The sequence below is a fragment of the Lycium ferocissimum genome, chromosome 10, assembly GCF_029784015.1.
Source record: "Lycium ferocissimum isolate CSIRO_LF1 chromosome 10, AGI_CSIRO_Lferr_CH_V1, whole genome shotgun sequence".
Classification (NCBI taxonomy): domain Eukaryota; kingdom Viridiplantae; phylum Streptophyta; class Magnoliopsida; order Solanales; family Solanaceae; genus Lycium; species Lycium ferocissimum.
This window is the reverse complement of record NC_081351.1, coordinates 25,009,917-25,028,272: the sequence shown is the minus strand read 5'-3', so window position 1 is coordinate 25,028,272 and position 18,356 is coordinate 25,009,917. Positions and strand designations below refer to the sequence as shown.

Sequence of the window (18,356 nt, the reverse complement as noted above, 5' to 3'; positions counted from 1 at the left end):
CTATTAGCTGCAATAAGAACAACGAGTAAAGGTTTTTAGAAAAATAGTGCTTCAACTCAATGACACGAATCTTTTCGTAAAAAATAAGTGACTCTTACAATGTCTTTAGAAACGTCCATATCTTTTTTAGTATCGATTGTCCATCCCGATATGATTTCAAGTAAGATTGTCATACACATCATCTTTCTCCTTGTATTTTAATCTGCATTCAGGAAGATATTGAATATGTTAACGACAGCGGTTGTCATTGTATGGCGGAGATGGTGAAGATAGGTTGAGGGCATAGTGACAATGGTAGTGAAAATGTGGGTTGTTCTAGTCCGATTTTGCTTTGTGGTGGAAGGTGGTATGAAAATCATTTTTTTTAGTGTATTCATTAAAATACAATTCTGTATTCATTAATTTTTTGGTGTACAAATGTTTTGTGTATTTTTTTTTCTTGTATTCGTTTTTGAGTGTATTTGTTAATTTTATTTCTTTAATAACGAATTTAAAATGAAAAGAGTGAATATTTGTCTTTGTATTCAAAAAATATAATAAAAGTATACAATCGATTATATTAGTCAATACATCAGAAAAAGAACTATATTTAATCTACAACGAATGGGTATAGCGAATACAACTTGAAACCCTTTTTTTAGCTATATTTAACTATTTATAAATTTATAATACCGTCAAATATAGAAATAATAACAAAATATGTGAGTAATATAATTATGATAAATTTATAAATATTACAAAATAAAGAAATTCAAAATGTACATTTCAATTAATTAAAGAGTAATGTACTTAGTCGTCATACATATAAGGACTAAATAAATCAGAATTTAGTAATAATCAAAGGGATCTAAAGTCCCATTACACTTTTCATTTTAAATATTTTTCGGCGTTGTACTATTGTGTCGTTTGTTAAATTGATTGCATAATAACTCAACCATTAAAATCCTTCAAACTCATCACCCCACATAAAATGTCCCCGGCCACCAGCACCGCCAATCACCACCGTCAAATAAACCCCAATTCAAATCTTAACCCTAACCCTAACAAAATTGACATAAAACCCACCATCAATTTCAACAGATCAACAACCAACAATTCACGTATCGCTTCATTAGAACCCGATATGCCCGACCCGACCCGTCCATCTTCTTCTTCAAATTCGTTAACGCCGGTGATCAAAATTGATGGATGTGAAGAAGATGCTATTTTGGCCCGGTCCAAATTTTTGACCCGAATGGAAGTTTTAAAACGAAGGCATCGAAGGACTAAGCAATTACAACGTATATATAGAGATTGTTACTGGTAATCATTTTTTCATTAATTGAAATTGTGCATTTTTTGTAATTACTCTGTTTCAATTTGTTTGTCTTACTTTTTTATTCAGTCCGTTTAAAAAATAAGTGATAATTTCAATAATATACAATCCAGCATAAAATATTACATCCATATAATTACATCCATGGAATTACTCTGTTTCATTTCAATAATATATAGCATTATACACTTACTGTAGACAATGTATAAACCTGTATAAAATTATGCATTTTTTGTAATTGTGCACTTTCGTATTAATTGAAATTGTGCATTTTTTGTAATTACTCTGTTTCAATTTGTTTGTCTTGCTTTCTTAGTTAGTCCGTTTAAAAAAATAAGGGATAATTTCAATAATATACAATCTAACATAAAATATTACATCCATGTAACCGTATTTACTTTTTTTTTTTTTTTTGGCAACAGTGTTTATACACATGATATACAACATTATACACTTACTGTAGACAATGTATAAACGTGTATGAAAGTGTATAATAATGTATAATTACTTTCCTATTTAGTCCGTTTAAAAGAGAAGGGATAATTTCAAGTACAATCCAGCATAATACATTACATTCATGTAGCCATATCTTTAATTTACATCCACATAGCCAACTTTTTTTCCGGCAACAGTGTTTATACACACGATATACAACATTATACATTTACTTAGAAATGTATAAACGTGCATGAAAGTGTATAATAATGTATAAAAGTGCCATTTCAGGTAAATATTTTCTCCATAAACAATAGTGTTATGCCCCCCCCCCCCCCCCCCCCCCCCCAAAAAAAAAAAAAAAAAGAATGTCTCGCTCCTTTTCTGACAACTATCTAATTCCGACTTTCCACATAGACATGTTTAAGAGGGCATTTTGGTACATTTAACCTATCTTTAATTTAAGACCACAAGATGCTCTCTTTATTTCTTAAACTTCGTGCGTAGTCAAATTAAGACACTTAAATTAAGACGGAGGGAGTGCATTTTAATTTAGGCATAATGCATAATCAGATACCTTAACTTAACCTCAACTTGCAACTAAACATTCCAGCGTTGAGAATGCACATTTAGACACTTCAACTCGTCTCACCTGTATCTAATGGACACCCGACGCTGACGTGGCACATAAACTTTGGAGGTGTCTAGATGACCATTTTGTAAGTTGGAGTGTTCAAATGACAGTCTGACATAGTGGGGGACGAGTTGAGGTGTCTAGATGTGCATTCTCAAAGTTGGAGTGTTTAGTTGCCACTACAGGCAAAGTTTTAAGTGTTTATCTATGTATTATGCCTTTAATTTATTGAAAGCTAAACATGGTGAGTCATATATTATCAAGACAAAAAATGGAGTATAATTTACCAATAATTTAGAAATATAAAATGTTATTTTCCTAACAGGTCGTTAATGGAGGAAGTTAAGCTCAAGCACAGAGAGTATTGCTGGAAATTTGGAATGAGTACATTTCAGGAAGATGAAGATAAGAATAATAAAGATGAAGATAATAGCAATGCGGTTAACAGTAATACGTGTGGGGTTCATGGCTGCAAGTCGAAGGCAATGGCGCTTACGAGGTTCTGTCACATGCATATATTGTCGGATTCCAAACAGAAACTATACAAGGCTTGCAATTATGCTATCAAAAGGTTTGCTTGCTATTCTTTTCTTTTTTCTTTGTGTTTCATACATTTATATCTTAATATTTTGCATATTGCTAAGCTTTTGAATAAAAATGTCTTTTCATATGTCTGTGTCTCTCGATTAGATATGCGTATATAGCACTACTTGTTATTACCTTATCAAAACAAGGAATATATAGTATCCTTGCTATTTAATTATCCTGAGTATAATCATTATGCGAAATGTGCAAACAGTGGAAAAAGATAGTTTCTTTTATGGATATGCACGTATAGTTTCTTGTATGGATATGCACGCAAGAATATCTTGCTTGGAGAGTACTCCGTGTCTTACAAATGCGTCCATTGTGAGTTGTTTCTGAAGCAGAATCATGCGCCTAATTTAGTGCTTTATTGTTTGACATAAAACTGGTCATTATTTTGCTTACATATAACAAAAAGATCTCATCTTTTTTACTCAAAGGGAACTTTGCTAATGCAGAATCTATATATTTTTTATATTTACTGGTATTTCTGGTATTTTTTAAGATAATAGCTTTAACAAATGAAATTGGTTGCGTTCACTGGATCTAGAGCTGCAATCTACCAAGTTGTGACTTGTTAGTAAAAGTCTGCTAATGTTGTTCTAGTTCTTGCTTGTGCATAATGTGTTCATTTTAATGATTAATCTTTTTGGCTATGGCTCTTATTAAATCAATCAATCGACCATCTATGTCAATCTGAAATTATAGGGGTCAGCTTTGGTGAGGGCATTAAATGAAAAAAACTTGTTTGGTGATCGTGTCTTTTACTCAACTACTGTGTGAGCCCAACTTAGATAATTTTGGCTTCATTTTTGTTGTGCTTATGCATGGACACTCGTAGCCCTTTGTTATTATTTCCATTTATGAAGCGAACTGACATTTCATTTAAAATAATTTACCAAATTGACATTGACGTGAAATGCTTTATGAACAATAAAGTTGGGCTCAATTAGCTTGCTTCGCAGTTCTCATCTTTGTCTATATCCTGTTGCCATGGAGGGCTGCTTACACATGCCAGTGCTGCTCCTTACTTCACATATGCATGTTCTTCCTCCATTTGTCTCCTTTTATTTCTCTAATCGATATATGCGATCCAGCTCTTCTACTAAAACACCAGCTTGAAAGAACCATTGGTCCATGGTAGCCTCAAAATGTATCAAACAGTTGCATGTATATTTGTGCTCTGCCTCCTAAACAAAATTGCACTATATATCAATTTTATTGGGAGTTCTTTTACTTTTATTTGCTCAAACATAAAGTGCTATAACCTTAGGATGTCCGCAATTGCCTATTTTACAATTAGTACGTGTCTTGTGTAGCTCGAACCAGCCAAGCAAACACTTGGGTAATCTCTCCAAAATCAAGCTGGACTACCATCAAAGTCTCTGCTCTTTTTTAGCTTAGCCTTAAAAGAAATCTCCTTCTTCAGTCCAAAAATCCATATTATAGCAGCATATAATTTTTCGGTTAAAATTTAAATTCTTGTCAGTACTCTATTTGCTGAATTTCAAGATGTCTCCATGTCTTGAAAGGATTCTATGAAGATGGGTGTGCATTCAACACTTTGTTCTCGACTTTACCATGGACGTAGAACCGTTGACTTATTTTATTGCCATAGTGTAGCAATGACAAGTTGTTTCTTACGGGAGCTTCTTTCTCCAATGATCATCCCAGACTTTTCACCTGCTTCTCTTCCCTACCTTCAAGCTGGCTGCTTTATGAAGATCCCATCCTTTCATTATGACTTTCCATAAGAACTAGTGCAGGCACCATTAATCCATCCATTTTTTTTAAGTGCTAGCACCACTAATCCATCTTCCTTTATCTGCTTCATAGTTGGAGGTGATTACTTAGTGTCATGATCTGCCTTCTTCCATTATATCTCCAAGCCAATTACCCAGAAAACGTATCTCAAAGTCAACTATAATACCTGACCTGTTGAAATAGAATAGGAGCAGGATGCACCCATGAGGTCCCTATATGTAAAGAAGATTGGGTGTCATTCATAGAAAATCATGTCTTTTTGTAAGGTTTCTATTTTTCGGTAAACTTTTTGTACATGGCCCGCTTTTGCCCTTTATTTAATGATTTTTTTTTTTAAATAGCAGCCGGGAATTTGCCGGTTAACTTTGATAAATCATGTGCTCTTTGTTGTTTCATCGAAACAGAAATATCCTGTTAGTATCTTTAACCTATCGTAATGGGATCTGATGACAAAAGTCTTTTGAAGTTTGTAAAAGGTGGGGGAAGGAGTATTTGTTTCCTTCTCTTGGGTGATTGGTAAAGTGAAAATATAAAAAGTTAAACCTAAATGGTTGCACCAAGGTGTTAGATAAAGTAAAGACGACATTGGGAATGAGATAGACTAATCATATTTACACTCACATAAGCACTTAGATGGCGACAATATGGAGGGAAAAGCTAAATCAATGGGATCCAAAGACTAGTTTAGTCACTGCAATGAAAGGAAGTTTTGGGAAGTTCCAAATATGTTCGAGTACTTCCATGGTAGGACTCTTACGCTACAATATAATAGCCTAATGCACACAAATTGCACTATATGCAATTTAACATCTTCAAAGCGTTTGTTGTTTCTCTTTCAAACTGGACCACAAAAAATAGTTACAACTAGAAACAGTCTCCTGTCACTTACATTTGAATTTTTGAATCGTCATACCTTGCACGGGAAAATGAATGAAAAATAACAGATTAGGCTTGAAAATGTGGGTAGTCCAAGGTTCAAGCAAAATGTGAGAACCATTTTATTGAAGATGGGTGTTTGCAGCTTACATGATTAGTCTAAACTCCAAAGTAGTTCCTTTTTTTCTTCTATTTTAATGCTCTCTATTTTTCTGGAATCTTTTGTGAGGATTTCCCGATATATTTTACCTTGTGCAAAAATTGTTGTCATACCTAGCAGATTAAAAAATTGTGTGAGAGTAGTTATGGTTCTGGAAGGCTTGGAAGTTAAGTAGAAGCACTATAGGTAGTTGGGTTCACTTATGTTCTGATAGCCTTTACCGCTAGGATTAGGTCGTATGGTGCGTGTATATCAATGCCTTATGATCATTCGGTTTCATTGTATGGGGGCGGAGCGTTGGCCGGTCAAGAACTCACACGTCCAGAAGATGAAAATAGCAGAAATGAGGATGTTGAGATGGATGTCTGGCATACTAGGAGAGATAGGGTGAGGAACCAAGTTATTCGGGTTAAGTTGGGAGTGGCTCCGTGGTGGACAAGATGAGGGAGGTGAGACCGAGATGGTTCGGGCATGTGAAGAGGAGACGTATAGATGGCCCCAGTAAGGAGGTGTGAGAGGTTGGCTATGGGGGGTCTTAAGAGAGTTAGAGGTAGGCCGAAGAAGTATTGGGGAGAGGTGATTAGACAGGACATGGCACACCTGTAGCTTACCAAGGACATGACCCTGGATTAGGGTAGAAGGATAGGTAGTTGAGCGTTGTCTAGTTTCCCCTATTAGTAGTGTTATTAGTACTCTCCTACTATCTTATGCTTTGATTTTTTAGTACCTAGTGTATCCTTTGCTTCGGTTATCGTAATATTTGTTGTTGCTATTGTTTCTCTTTTCCATTTTTTTTAATATGGTTTCTTCACTATTGTATTTCCTTTTCTTACTGATTTCGATATGCTTTATTTGAGCCAAGGTCTATGAAACAACCTCTCTACCTTCACAAGGTAGGGGTAAGGCTGCATAAACAACATCCTCCCCACATCCCCTTCCTATTACACCGGTTATGCTGTTGTTGTTGTTGTAGTATGATCATTGGAGTTCACTCCTCAGCAACTATCTTTAGTATTGAATTATGCCATGGAATTCTAATTTTCCAACCTCATGGGATGATGCCCGTGGGATCTACCTCTGATTCCTAGAGTTCTATCTTTTCCTTCTCTTCGGATTTACGAACTACTTCCTTGTTATTCATTCCGTTCCAGCCCGTTTATGCTTAAAGCTTCCTTAAGATATTGACCATCATTAATGGTTAAACCCATAAATTTCTGCCAAATTCAACGTCAAATTTTGCAGTAAATTGGATCCTAAAAGGTGATGAAACCACCATGCTTTGTATAAGTAATGGAGAGATTCCCAAATGTGGTGTTTTTATTATTTTTTGATGACTGAGAATTCCGTTGTTTCCAGTTTTGGAACTCGGCGGATAATGGGTCTTCCTTATCAGCTTAAATGCAAAGCTTGTTCACTAGCCAGCGTTTGAACTTGTGGCGTACGTCTAAGACACATTCCATCTTGTGCTACCTCTGCCGTTGCACCAAAGCCCACGCGAACCTACTTTGTTTCGTGTACTAGCATTGTACATTTAAAATCTTCCTCTATGGAAGCATTTTGGCTTGTCAATTGAGAGGTCTAATTACCATTTCTCATCTATTAGCCATCACCATCGTTGTAACTTTATGGATGCACCTTCTTCTCAAAGAAAATTGTACATATGTACCTAGTACATCTTATTCGTATGAAGTTTTTGAGATTGAACCCGCCTTTCCTGGAGTAAGCTACCTGCGACTCCCTAGTATCTTCCGTTTTTTTTTGGTTGGCAAATATGTCATTTCTTTAGGTTTGGAATTATCCTTAACCCATAATTTAAGGATCATTACCCTCCTCATGTTGGTTTTACTTAATTTTCTGATTCTAAGCAATCGAGTTGAACATAATTGGATGGTTTATAGTACTTGATCCCAACAAAAAAAAAAAAAAAAATTGGATGGTTTATAGTGTAGGAAGAGCCCCACAATGAAATGTCTTTTTCTGATCCATGTAGAATCTCTACGCCTCTTGTGGACTTCGTAATTCTCCGCCTGTATACTTGGAACACTATAAACTCTTGAGTTCCCTGGTGCCTTCAGTAGTCATTTAAATTCTTTTTTTAGGTTGAGGGTCAACGGTCCCCCCTGGTCAAATGTGAGCTAAACAAGCTTGGGAAAGGGTCAAAAGCATCAAAAAAGCAATAACGACCAAACGGGTCGTTACAAAATAAGTATAAGAGCCTGTCTGTGTGCTTCACCTTGTTTCAATTGATATACCAGCACTCTTCTCTTCTTGCAAAATATTGAATTACCTGGCCGTCATCACCTCTTGCTGAAGTTACCAGCAAAGTCCCACTGTTATTCAACTTTTGGGACTCCGCCGCAATATTCCAAGTATGTAGAATGCCTACCATTGTGCCTTCATCTTGTCCTTCTAAACAGGTCTGTTTGCACTTGGAAATAGGATAATCCTTCGGGAGACATTGTCTTCTCTGTTTTTCTCGTCCATCCTTAACTGGGATGCAGGATGAGAATCCAGACAGCCATTTTGAAACTAAATAGATCTCTTTGATGGATAAGGATATAGCTATAGGTAGCTCTCATCCTACTAAACATGTGCAATTAGTAAAAATTAAATTAGTGTAATAATTTGATGCTTTAGAGTCACAATTAGGTGTAAAAATTAATTATTTCACTTGCTAGAAGACTACTCGATTTTCCTTTTAAAAACTAATCCAAGTGACAGGTGTACTAGACTTTAGAATGTACAAGCAATTGTATATACAAGAAAGCTGGAGCTAGGACTGCAGTGAACTCCTTCAATATGTAGAGCGCTGTGGGTGAGTGGCCTGATTTAGGGTCGCTTGTCTCGATGCCACACATTACAGTGTGCTAGTCTTGTTGCTATGTGTGACTGACATTGGCTCTTATTGGTGGTGTGTGCTGGCTGGTCAGTTGGTCTATCGGCAGGCCAGTGGTGCCAATGGGCGCACGAGCACATTAAGAACATGCGATGCTTGGTGTTGCGGTAGCTTGCACACTGAGGCATGGTCGAATGTATGATAGGGCACTTCTTGTGTTATGAATCATGGAGTATAGTAGGACTACAACCTGTGACTCTCCTCTTTTCTTGTATATAGTCTTTATAGTGTAATATATATGATGCTTTGTTTCATATGATTTAGTTTTGGTGTCCAGCACATGAGCAGACTTTTCACTACAATAGCTAATTTGCACCTTTTTGCTGTAATATGAGCCTATCAGGGAGAGGTGACTGGCCATGAGAGGTAGTATTACTTATTGATCATGCTTGTTAATCGCTTCATTTTGCAGTTCGCCAACAGGGCCCATACTTTGTGGGAAGCCAATATTGAGGTCTACCGTTCCTTCCTACTGCGCTCTTCATTTTCAGAAGGCTGAAAAGCATGTGACACGGGCTTTAAAGAAGGCAGGCCTTAACGTCTCTAACACAAGTAAACTAGCCCCCAAGTTTCATGTTATTGTTGCTGAATATGTTAGCCAGATCCAAAACAGAAGAAGAGCTGCACAAAAAGCAAATTTAGAGATTGCCGAGGTAAAAGAGGAAAACAGCTCTTAAGGTCTGGCATCACTAAAAAAGAAGCCTGTATATTTTCTTGGCGAGTTGGTGATGCAGCTATAACAAGTATATTTGGTTAAATAGATTTCGTATGGGTGACGAGACTTATGACTTGGAAGAGAGCTTGTATGTATAAAGGGCATTACAATCTAACTGGATTTCATCCATATTGAGCTTAATTAGTTCAATATGTTCTGCTTCTGTTGGTGTTCTTGTGATTCATGCAATGTTAAAGATTGTTATACAAGAAACACACAACAATTCAGTTGTATTTTAACTGACATTATTTTTGTTAAATAAAGTTCATTTTTGAACCTGACAGTAATGGTTGCTGTAGTTCTTGTTGCGCTCGGTTTTCTGCTTACAGGAAGATTTTTTTTAATTTTTTTTTTATTCATTTATGAATATGAATACGGAGAAGAAGCTCTCTTTAATGGCAGAAATAGAGTTTTTAACACAGATAAAGTTTTTAACTCCCTCTTACAAAGAGCGGAGAGATCATTACACGTAAAAGATCTTAAAATAAAACACAATAGATCGTTGCAGAGTTATTTTCTCCTAGTCAAATTGTAAAGAACTATAGTGAACCATTTACAGCGACGACATACCCAGTGTAATCCCACAAGTGTGGTTTGGGGAGGGTAGTAAAACGTACATTTCTTGAGCTGTTTCATGTGATCAGCTGACAGCATAAAACGTACATTTCTATATGCATAATTCGCATGCTTTGCTAGCATTTCTTGAGCTGTTCGCTTGTCGAGGCGAACTAAGGAATCTCTTAATAAACAATTCGGCCAAATCATATATGTTAAATTTTGTATATAAACTGATCCGAGTAATAGTTTGGACCAAGCACATTGACATCAGTGGTTAAATTTCATTTTCATCAACTTAATTAGTACTACTAACCATGGCAAAAAAGGTACCAGCAGCAGCCATGACGTTGTTGATGATGATTTTGGCACTTAATGACTTTCACGTTACGAGTGCAGCAGAATCCAATAGCATTGGTGACGACAAACTTGTAGCTAATAATTACGCTTCTACGACTTCTAAAGGAATTGATGTAGACTTCATTCCTGAGCAGAGGGGGGATGAAATCGGATTTGGTGTACAAGTTTCTCCTGAACGGAACGGGCATGAAATAGAAAAGCTAACGAATTTGCTGAGCGGAGTAGGCATGCGTAAAAGGCCAGAGACTACTTGTTCTTGCTATAATTGTGGTACTTTTCAGTGTTACTGCAGAGGTTGTAGCTCAGAGATGTGCTGCATATAATGATAAAAGCTAAGAAGAAGCATTGATCACATGAAAGGAGAATATATTGGAGGAAACCTCTATTTTATTTGAATAAAACATCTGTTATATGTACCTTTGGTTAAAACATGTGTCATGTATTTATCGAGTGGAACTTTTACTCCTTCAACAAAGAGTGTTGTATCCTGAGATTTGAAATTATGTGCTGTTTTATTTGTCATGGCTGCATTTTCGACATGAAGTAATAAGTACTCCCTTTAGTTGCTTTTTATGGACACATAATAAGGTTCACTATGAATTAATGTTTTTTGGACTAAACAAATGCTGCAGTAAACATTTCTAAGGCCTAATGAACCATGTGTTCAAGGATTGCTCGAGATAGTTTCTATTTACTTTTTCCGGTAAAGAAATGGACCTTGGACATAACTCAATCTCAAAAGCTAGTTCATGAGGTAAAGATTGCTTAAAACCGTATAAAGGGACCATCTCACTGCTAAAGCACCGATGTGGGACTCAACACCTTGCAAGCTTAGGACACTAGTCATCTAGATCGTGGACAATAATATAAGATGGGGGCTCAACATCAAACAATGAGTTGCAATAGGCATGACTCTCACACAATAAAGAAATAGACATTGGGCCTAACTCATTTCCCAAAGCTAGTTTACAAGGGTGAAAATTGCTGAAGATCGTATAAACAGACCATTCCATCCCTAAAGCACTGATGTGAGACTCAATACCCTCCGCACACTCAGGATTAGACCTTTGGAGTGTGAATAATATAAGATGAGGGCTCAACACAATGATCAAGGAAAGAAACTTTTGGCCTAACTAAATCCCAAAAGCTAGCTCACGAGGTGAAAATTACTTAAGACCGTATTTTGATAATACATTAGTCGAGGACTCTGTGTGTACCTCTGACCATGTAGAACAACTTCAGAAGGTGCTACTCACACAAAGGGCAGGCTACATATTTGCTAAGAGATTAAAATGTTCACTTTGTCAACAGAAAGCAGAACTAATACTTATGCATAAAATCACACAGGAAAAGGGACCTCTGCTGACCCATATAAGAATGAAGCTAATGGTATATACATCATATGAGTGGCGGAGCTAGGATTTTCACATGAAATAACCACACGAAGAAGCCAAAGGAACCAAAATTTAAAGAAGTAAACACACGAAGAAGCCAATGGCATCTAACATCTACTATGTATACATAAAAAGTTATTTTTAAGCTTACATACACAAATGTTTTTTTCCGGGGAAGGGGGTTTGGATGAACACCCTTGCGCCCCTAGCTCCGCCCCTGCATCATCTGCAAAACAAACTTACTATTCTTCTCCATATGGACAGATCTGAAGGCATCAATAAAGCAAAAAGATGCATCTCGTGCACAAGTTGCATTATCCGGTTAACCAGAAACAAGAGCTATATAGAACTTTCAGTAGGCTATGAACTGTAGGTACGACACCCTAGTCAAGGCTCTGGAGTAGGCTGCTGCAAGAAGATACTTGTCGGATCATTGGGGTCGACATAACTGCAAAGTTTACCAAAATAAGAATTTTACGAAATATCTCAAGTTTATGCTTATAGTGAAGATATTGAAAAGATGATATCAAATACTCCCTCCGTCCCAATTTATGTGACGGTGTTTGACTGAACACAAAGTTTAAGAAAGACTTTTGAAACTTGTGGTCTAAAACAAGTCTTAGACAAAAAGCAACGTACGCATATCTCGTCATCTCATCCACCGATGCTTTTGCTTCTTGAAGAGGATCTACACGAGCCTTTGCCCTTGACCGTCGGTAGCGTCGTCTCACTTTTCCAATTAAATTGAAAAATAATGGGATGAAATTCTCACAATCACATTCCTTGAACAAAATTTTAAACGAATGAGGAATGACATTGTTTTCATTAGCTGGTACAACAACCTGAAATGGGTAAGAATCAGTCATCTGAAGTAGGTTGTGCTTATATGGTCCATGAATAAGTAAATCTATCTATTCTACTTACCGGATTTACATATCCAGAAATGTTTTTGCAAGAGAATATTGGTTGATTTAATATTTCACCATAAACAAAAAGCTGCAGAATGAAGTAAATTTGAGTCAGCAGAAGCTTTTATCGGTTCTAAAAATTGTTTCCTCTTCCACTCCTCACAAACACCCATGAATTGATATCAATATAATGCACAAAATTACAGAATCTTCACATAGATATGTGTGTATGTTTGTATGTATTAGAACACACCTCCTTTGAACCCGACTAACTCTTAACGCCGGATCCACCTGCTCATAGTCAACTACTTCGACCAGTTTTTAAATCGGTTCACAAAAATATAGCAAAATCTAGATAGTATGCCACAGCAGCAACAACAACAAAGATATAACCAAGTAGTGAAGCACAACTTGACTAAGAAAAGATTGAACTGAACTAAATGTTTGAACTGTCTCACATCACCTCAAGATAGTCATCCAAGTCCAGCGTAATCAAATGTGAACAGTGGGGAAAAACTACCGAAGCTTATTAGTGCTTTAAGCAGAATGCAAATATAAAGACAGAGCCTGTGGGCAATCAGATGTGCACCTTAACGCCTTGTGGCTACTGGCTATATAGAAGCGCCGTTTAGCGAGGACAACCTATTTGCACCTAGCTTCAGCGCTTAACGGCCTTCAAGAAAACTGTACAAGTCTAAGACAATTACCCAAAGTATAGACAACAAATGCAGAATTTAACACAAGTGGTAATGCTTAAGTGAAGCTACCTTGAAGTAACTGGATAACATTTACCAGCTATAGGCACAAACACAGTATGGGAAAATTCAAATGTTTAGTACCTCTGGATTTTGTACACCAACTTGAAATATAGAGTAGCTTTAGAAGACATGAAAAATCCTATAAGGCTATAACTAGAGGCAGAACTTGGATTTTGCTTTGTAGGTCCTAGATTCTAAACAATGCAGTTTACTGGGTATAAATTTTTTATACATATTAAGCGGATTTTTATATGCTAATACCGGATTTGAGCCTACTGGGTTCCACCGAACCCATAGGGGAAGCTCTAGCTCTGACTAGCCACCATGGATTTGTGAGATATTTGAACAAAAGAGGGCATATTGTTAACCTGGAACCTAAAGACATCAGTCCTGCATTTTGCAATATTACCAGATAAATTCAAATAAATATAAACAAGTAACGAATCAAATGAACAATGGTATGAATCTGGGGCAGGAACCATTTCCACACGACTCAAAAAGCATATATTTCCTACAAAAATCAGGCAAGTTGAAGCTAGAAAGATGAGCACTATACATACCAACGGAATGTCAAAAGCAGTGAAGTTGTCCCTAGGATTCTTTGCAACAAAGACCATACGGATATTCGATAAATAGATGATTCCTTTTGCTTGTACTACTCCTAAACTGCAAAAACAAAATATTCACAATTCATGTCAATCCATTAACTGGTTAAAAAGCCCAAAAGGGAGAAAAAAAAAAAATACAGTGAGAAATCAAATCATACAGAACAACAAATTAACACCCAGCCACTCCATCCACACACAATAAACTTAGGTTGTGTTTGCTATGGAGGAAAATAGTTTCCTCAAAAATGTTTTCAGATTTTCCCATATTAGGTTGGTCAAAATGTTTTGGAAAATGTTTTCTCAAGAAAAACAAGCTCCTCCCTTGTGAGAAAAGCGAAAATAAGTTTCATAAGCAACATTCCAAGCTCATTGTCTCCTCCCCACGCCTCACCCCTTGACCACCCCCCCCCCCCACCCCCACTCCCCACCCCACCTCCATGGTGTTATTCTAGATGACATATAAATGTCTTAGGGATAATATCTTTTCGGCTTACTTACCAAACACCAAAAAAAAAAAAAAAAGCAAATTACTTATTTTTTAGGATTGTGGTCCGGCCCTTTCCCGGACCAGCGCATAGAGGGAACTTATTGCACCGAGCTGCCTTTTTTTTTAAAAACTTATTTTACAGGAATGTTTTTTCCGTGAAGAACATTCTCCTTCATACCAAACACACACTCAATGCATCTAATTTCCAAACTGCAAAATGTGTACAAATACATGCTTCAATCCATACAGTTATTCATAAAACTTTTACAACAACAACAACAACAACAACATACCAGTATAATCCCACCAGGTGGGTGTCGAGGAAGGAAGGAGATACGTGCATCTTATCTCTACCTTTTCGACGGGTAGAGAGGCCGTTCCCGATAGACTCCCGACTCTGCGTAAAGATGAAAAAACATCAGGAATAATAAACAATAATAATAAGCAGTAATAGCAGCAAGATAGAAGAACATAATCAAAGAAACAATCAAATAGTACTAGAGACAAGAACAAGCAATTCAAATCAGTATAAACAGGCATGGTGAAATACTAGAGAAAGCAAAATAATATGATAATCGAAGTACAAGCAATAACAAATAGTCACAGGAATCGAAAGACATGGACCTACAAGAATAATACTACACTACAACTATTAGTATGAAAGGATAAGTAAGACAACACTCAACTACTTACTAACCTTCTACCCTAATTCGTGTCCTGCAGAACCTCCTATCTAGAGTCATATCCTCCATAACCTCCTATCTAAAACTTTTATGCCCAAGATTCTAATTTCACAACTATATCAGTATTTTGGGTCGAAACAATAATCAACTAACAAGATTAAACAAATTAAAATAAAGACAACATAATGGAAGAGTTCAAAGAAGAATTAATGGTTACCTTGGAATGTTATCAATCTCAAAGTCAACTCCATCATTAGCTAAGACAAATAATTCATTGAGAAATGGAACTGGCATTCCATGAGGAAATACTTTAGGATTCAGTGCCATTTTACAGTGTGTACAACTTTAACAAGAAACCAAAGTATTGATTGTTATATCAGAAATGAGCTTTGTTTGTTTGGAAATTACTATATGGTTTGATATTTTCAAATCCCGTGTATTTATGGGCTACTCTTTACGTGTTTATCACGTGTACAGCTTAATACTATCCTTTAACCAAGACAAGTATAATATTATATGATTTACATACTACATTCTTGGAGATATATTTAAACTGACCTTAACACTTAAAAGTTTTGAGTTTAAGCTCTGTGTAAATAATACAAAAGCACTTGCAGTTGCAGGTAGCTCTTTTATAATATTGATTGGTAATCTAAAAAAAATAATATATTATGATAACTTAAATTACACTCATGATTTTATGGTGACAACCAACTGATTAGTTGCTATATTTTTCAAGTTAATAATACGTACTTATTGAATGGAATCATTTGCCATTTTCTTTTAATAACTGATATATAAGGCTAAAAAGAATTTGCATCAGCAATGCAGAAAAATACTGCTATGCACTGATTTGAAAATAAGTATTTCACTCAGGTCATTTGTTTTGTACAAGTTAATTTTCTATATTTAAGTATTTAATTACTTAATAATATGATAAAAATTCTTTGACAGTATAAAAAATCTTCACGTTATCAACTTTATTCCATTTATAAATTTATGAGTAGGTCAGATTAATGATTTTTGAAATGTTTAAAGAAACGCAAACACGACTTGTTGGTCACACTATATCAGCAAATTACAATTTTCCACCTGCGTTGATAGTATAATTAAAATACGGCTTGGAAGAGTATGGTACAGATTTATATATTATGATATTCTCTAACCTACAACGTCACGATATATTTTTAATTAAGTTGAGTTGAATTGTATTAGCTTTCTAAGCTAATCCAGCTACTTCACCCTGGATCTTGTGGACTAGTAATTTTTTCTTTCTTTTCTGCTTTTTTAAATCTAAAGTACAAATTGACTAGGTAGTATTATTCACTAAAGTTGGACCATAGATATCTGAGGTTTATAGGAAAACTTAAATATCGTATTATCACTAAACCTAATATTACCTATATTGTGGTGTTGGTAAGCAGTACATGTGTGCTCTCAAGCTGAGTATCAAATTCATCTGAATCCAGTACTTTCAAATGGAGAGCATAAATTTATTACAAAATTTTCACTAAAATTTATATAGATAGTAGATATGAACCCATAACTTTAAAAAGTAAAATGGGTTCAGGGTTAAGAACCTTAAACGTTGAATCCATAGAGCTGACATCTTGAATCCGACCTCTACTGACATGAGCTGACCCCAAAATAATAGTTGGTTTTGATCCTTGAATCTCATGCTTCAACCTCTAGAATTCTCTTTGAACTGTATTTACTAATTTTTTAATACCAAATACTCCTTCCGTTCCATAATGTTTCGGCTTCTTTTAACTCTACGATACTCTTTAAAGTTAAATCAAGCCATTTCTATAAAAATTAAGAAACTGCTTTACTAACTTACCCCTAATCAAATCGTGCTTTATACAATTAAATGCCTAGGAAAAAAAAAAGTAGTTAATGAATCTTAATTATTTAAATAGCAATTAAAGAATCTACCCAAAGTATTCTCAAATCCTAAAGACCACTTATTTTGAAAAAAATTGAAAAACCTAAAAAATCACTTATTATGACACGGAGGGAGTATCATTTCAGATTTCTTATATCCCCATCTCTCTACAAGTTAATGATCCACTACAATATCAAAATTTTTGTTCAATAAACTTTGAACCAAAAAAACCGGTCAATAAAACATACGAATACTGGACTTAAACAATCCACTGAACCATCAAGAGTGCATTGCTCATGAAATCAAGAGAAAGATAGCTCAATGTATGATTTGGAGGCACTTGTTGCACCTTGATTATTCCACCGGGTACCTGCTACCTCCCACCAACACAGGTATCAGAGATAGCTTTGCCCACCTATGCTTAGGCAGGAGGCAAAATGCAGAGTCTCCACATAATGTTGAGAAATGTCTCGTGGATTGTGGACTAACAAAGCCCTTAAACTTGCCAATTTTTACCTATGCTCTTCCTTGAGAATCTCTCCACTCAAAATTCAAAAATGCACTGCTCCAATAGCTTCCCCTATACACTGATTGCACCACATAAAGAATCATGCAAAAGATATCGCAGCTTAGCAGAGATATTCGAAAAGAGTCTAGATGCAACCAACTCTGGCATTCTGAAGCTTCTATTACCAACCGACATATTTCCGATTCTGGATACTGAAATGGATGCTTTCCACTGGACTAACGTAGAAGCTAGCACATATGGGGTTCCTGGCTGACTCCGACTGGACAGTATATCTGCAAGCCTCCTTCTGAAAATAGTACTGATAAACAAGAAAGTCAATCTAATAAATCACTCAGATGCTAGCGATCTTCACAAAAAAGAGTGTATGGGTTCTGCAAATAGTGTCTTGTTTTATAAAGAAGGATCACAATGGCACAGCACCCCAAGGATAAGCAGTACAAGAGAGCCTTCGGTTGAACAAAGGAGAAAAACACTCTGCAGCACCTTATACAAGGGAACCAATGAAACAGAACCATCCACACGTCTTTGAGACAAAAATTATCTTCTTCTTTTTATCTGGCTGCATTGTTAAGAAGCATAGAAATTCTTTTTCAGCAAACCAGGTAAGCAAATCATTCTCTTCTTTTTATTTTGAAGTCCAATTACTAAATAGATGCTCGATATCCTCTAAAAAAATTTAAGATTTCAAAAAGAAATTACCAATCCTCAAAGCATTTAACAACCTCTTAGAATCTGCTTAACTATTTAAAAAGATTTACGGTTAGTTTACCCCCTTAAAAAGGGTATTTACCTGCTGAACTTGTAGTTTT

The 18,356-nt window shown here is 35.9% G+C and overlaps 2 protein-coding genes across 2 annotated transcripts; one reads left to right on the top strand and one right to left on the bottom strand.

Moving 5' to 3' along the window:
* Positions 1-910: 910 nt before the first annotated feature.
* On the top strand, positions 911-9,661 carry LOC132032953 (uncharacterized). Its single transcript, XM_059422770.1, has 3 exons — positions 911-1,302; positions 2,710-2,955; positions 9,078-9,661. Exons 1-3 carry the CDS (start codon positions 971-973, stop codon positions 9,340-9,342), a joined length of 843 nt encoding a protein of 280 aa, XP_059278753.1. The 5' UTR covers positions 911-970; the 3' UTR covers positions 9,343-9,661.
* Positions 9,662-11,669: 2,008 nt separating this feature from the next.
* On the bottom strand, positions 11,670-15,674 carry LOC132032954 (UPF0664 stress-induced protein C29B12.11c-like). The gene is made up of 5 exons (XM_059422771.1): positions 15,351-15,674; positions 13,916-14,021; positions 12,614-12,685; positions 12,329-12,531; positions 11,670-12,137 (listed from the first exon to the last, which is right to left on the bottom strand). Exons 1-5 carry the CDS (start codon positions 15,458-15,460, stop codon positions 12,077-12,079), a joined length of 552 nt encoding a protein of 183 aa, XP_059278754.1. The 5' UTR covers positions 15,461-15,674; the 3' UTR covers positions 11,670-12,076.
* Between the last annotated feature and the right edge of the window lie 2,682 nt (positions 15,675-18,356).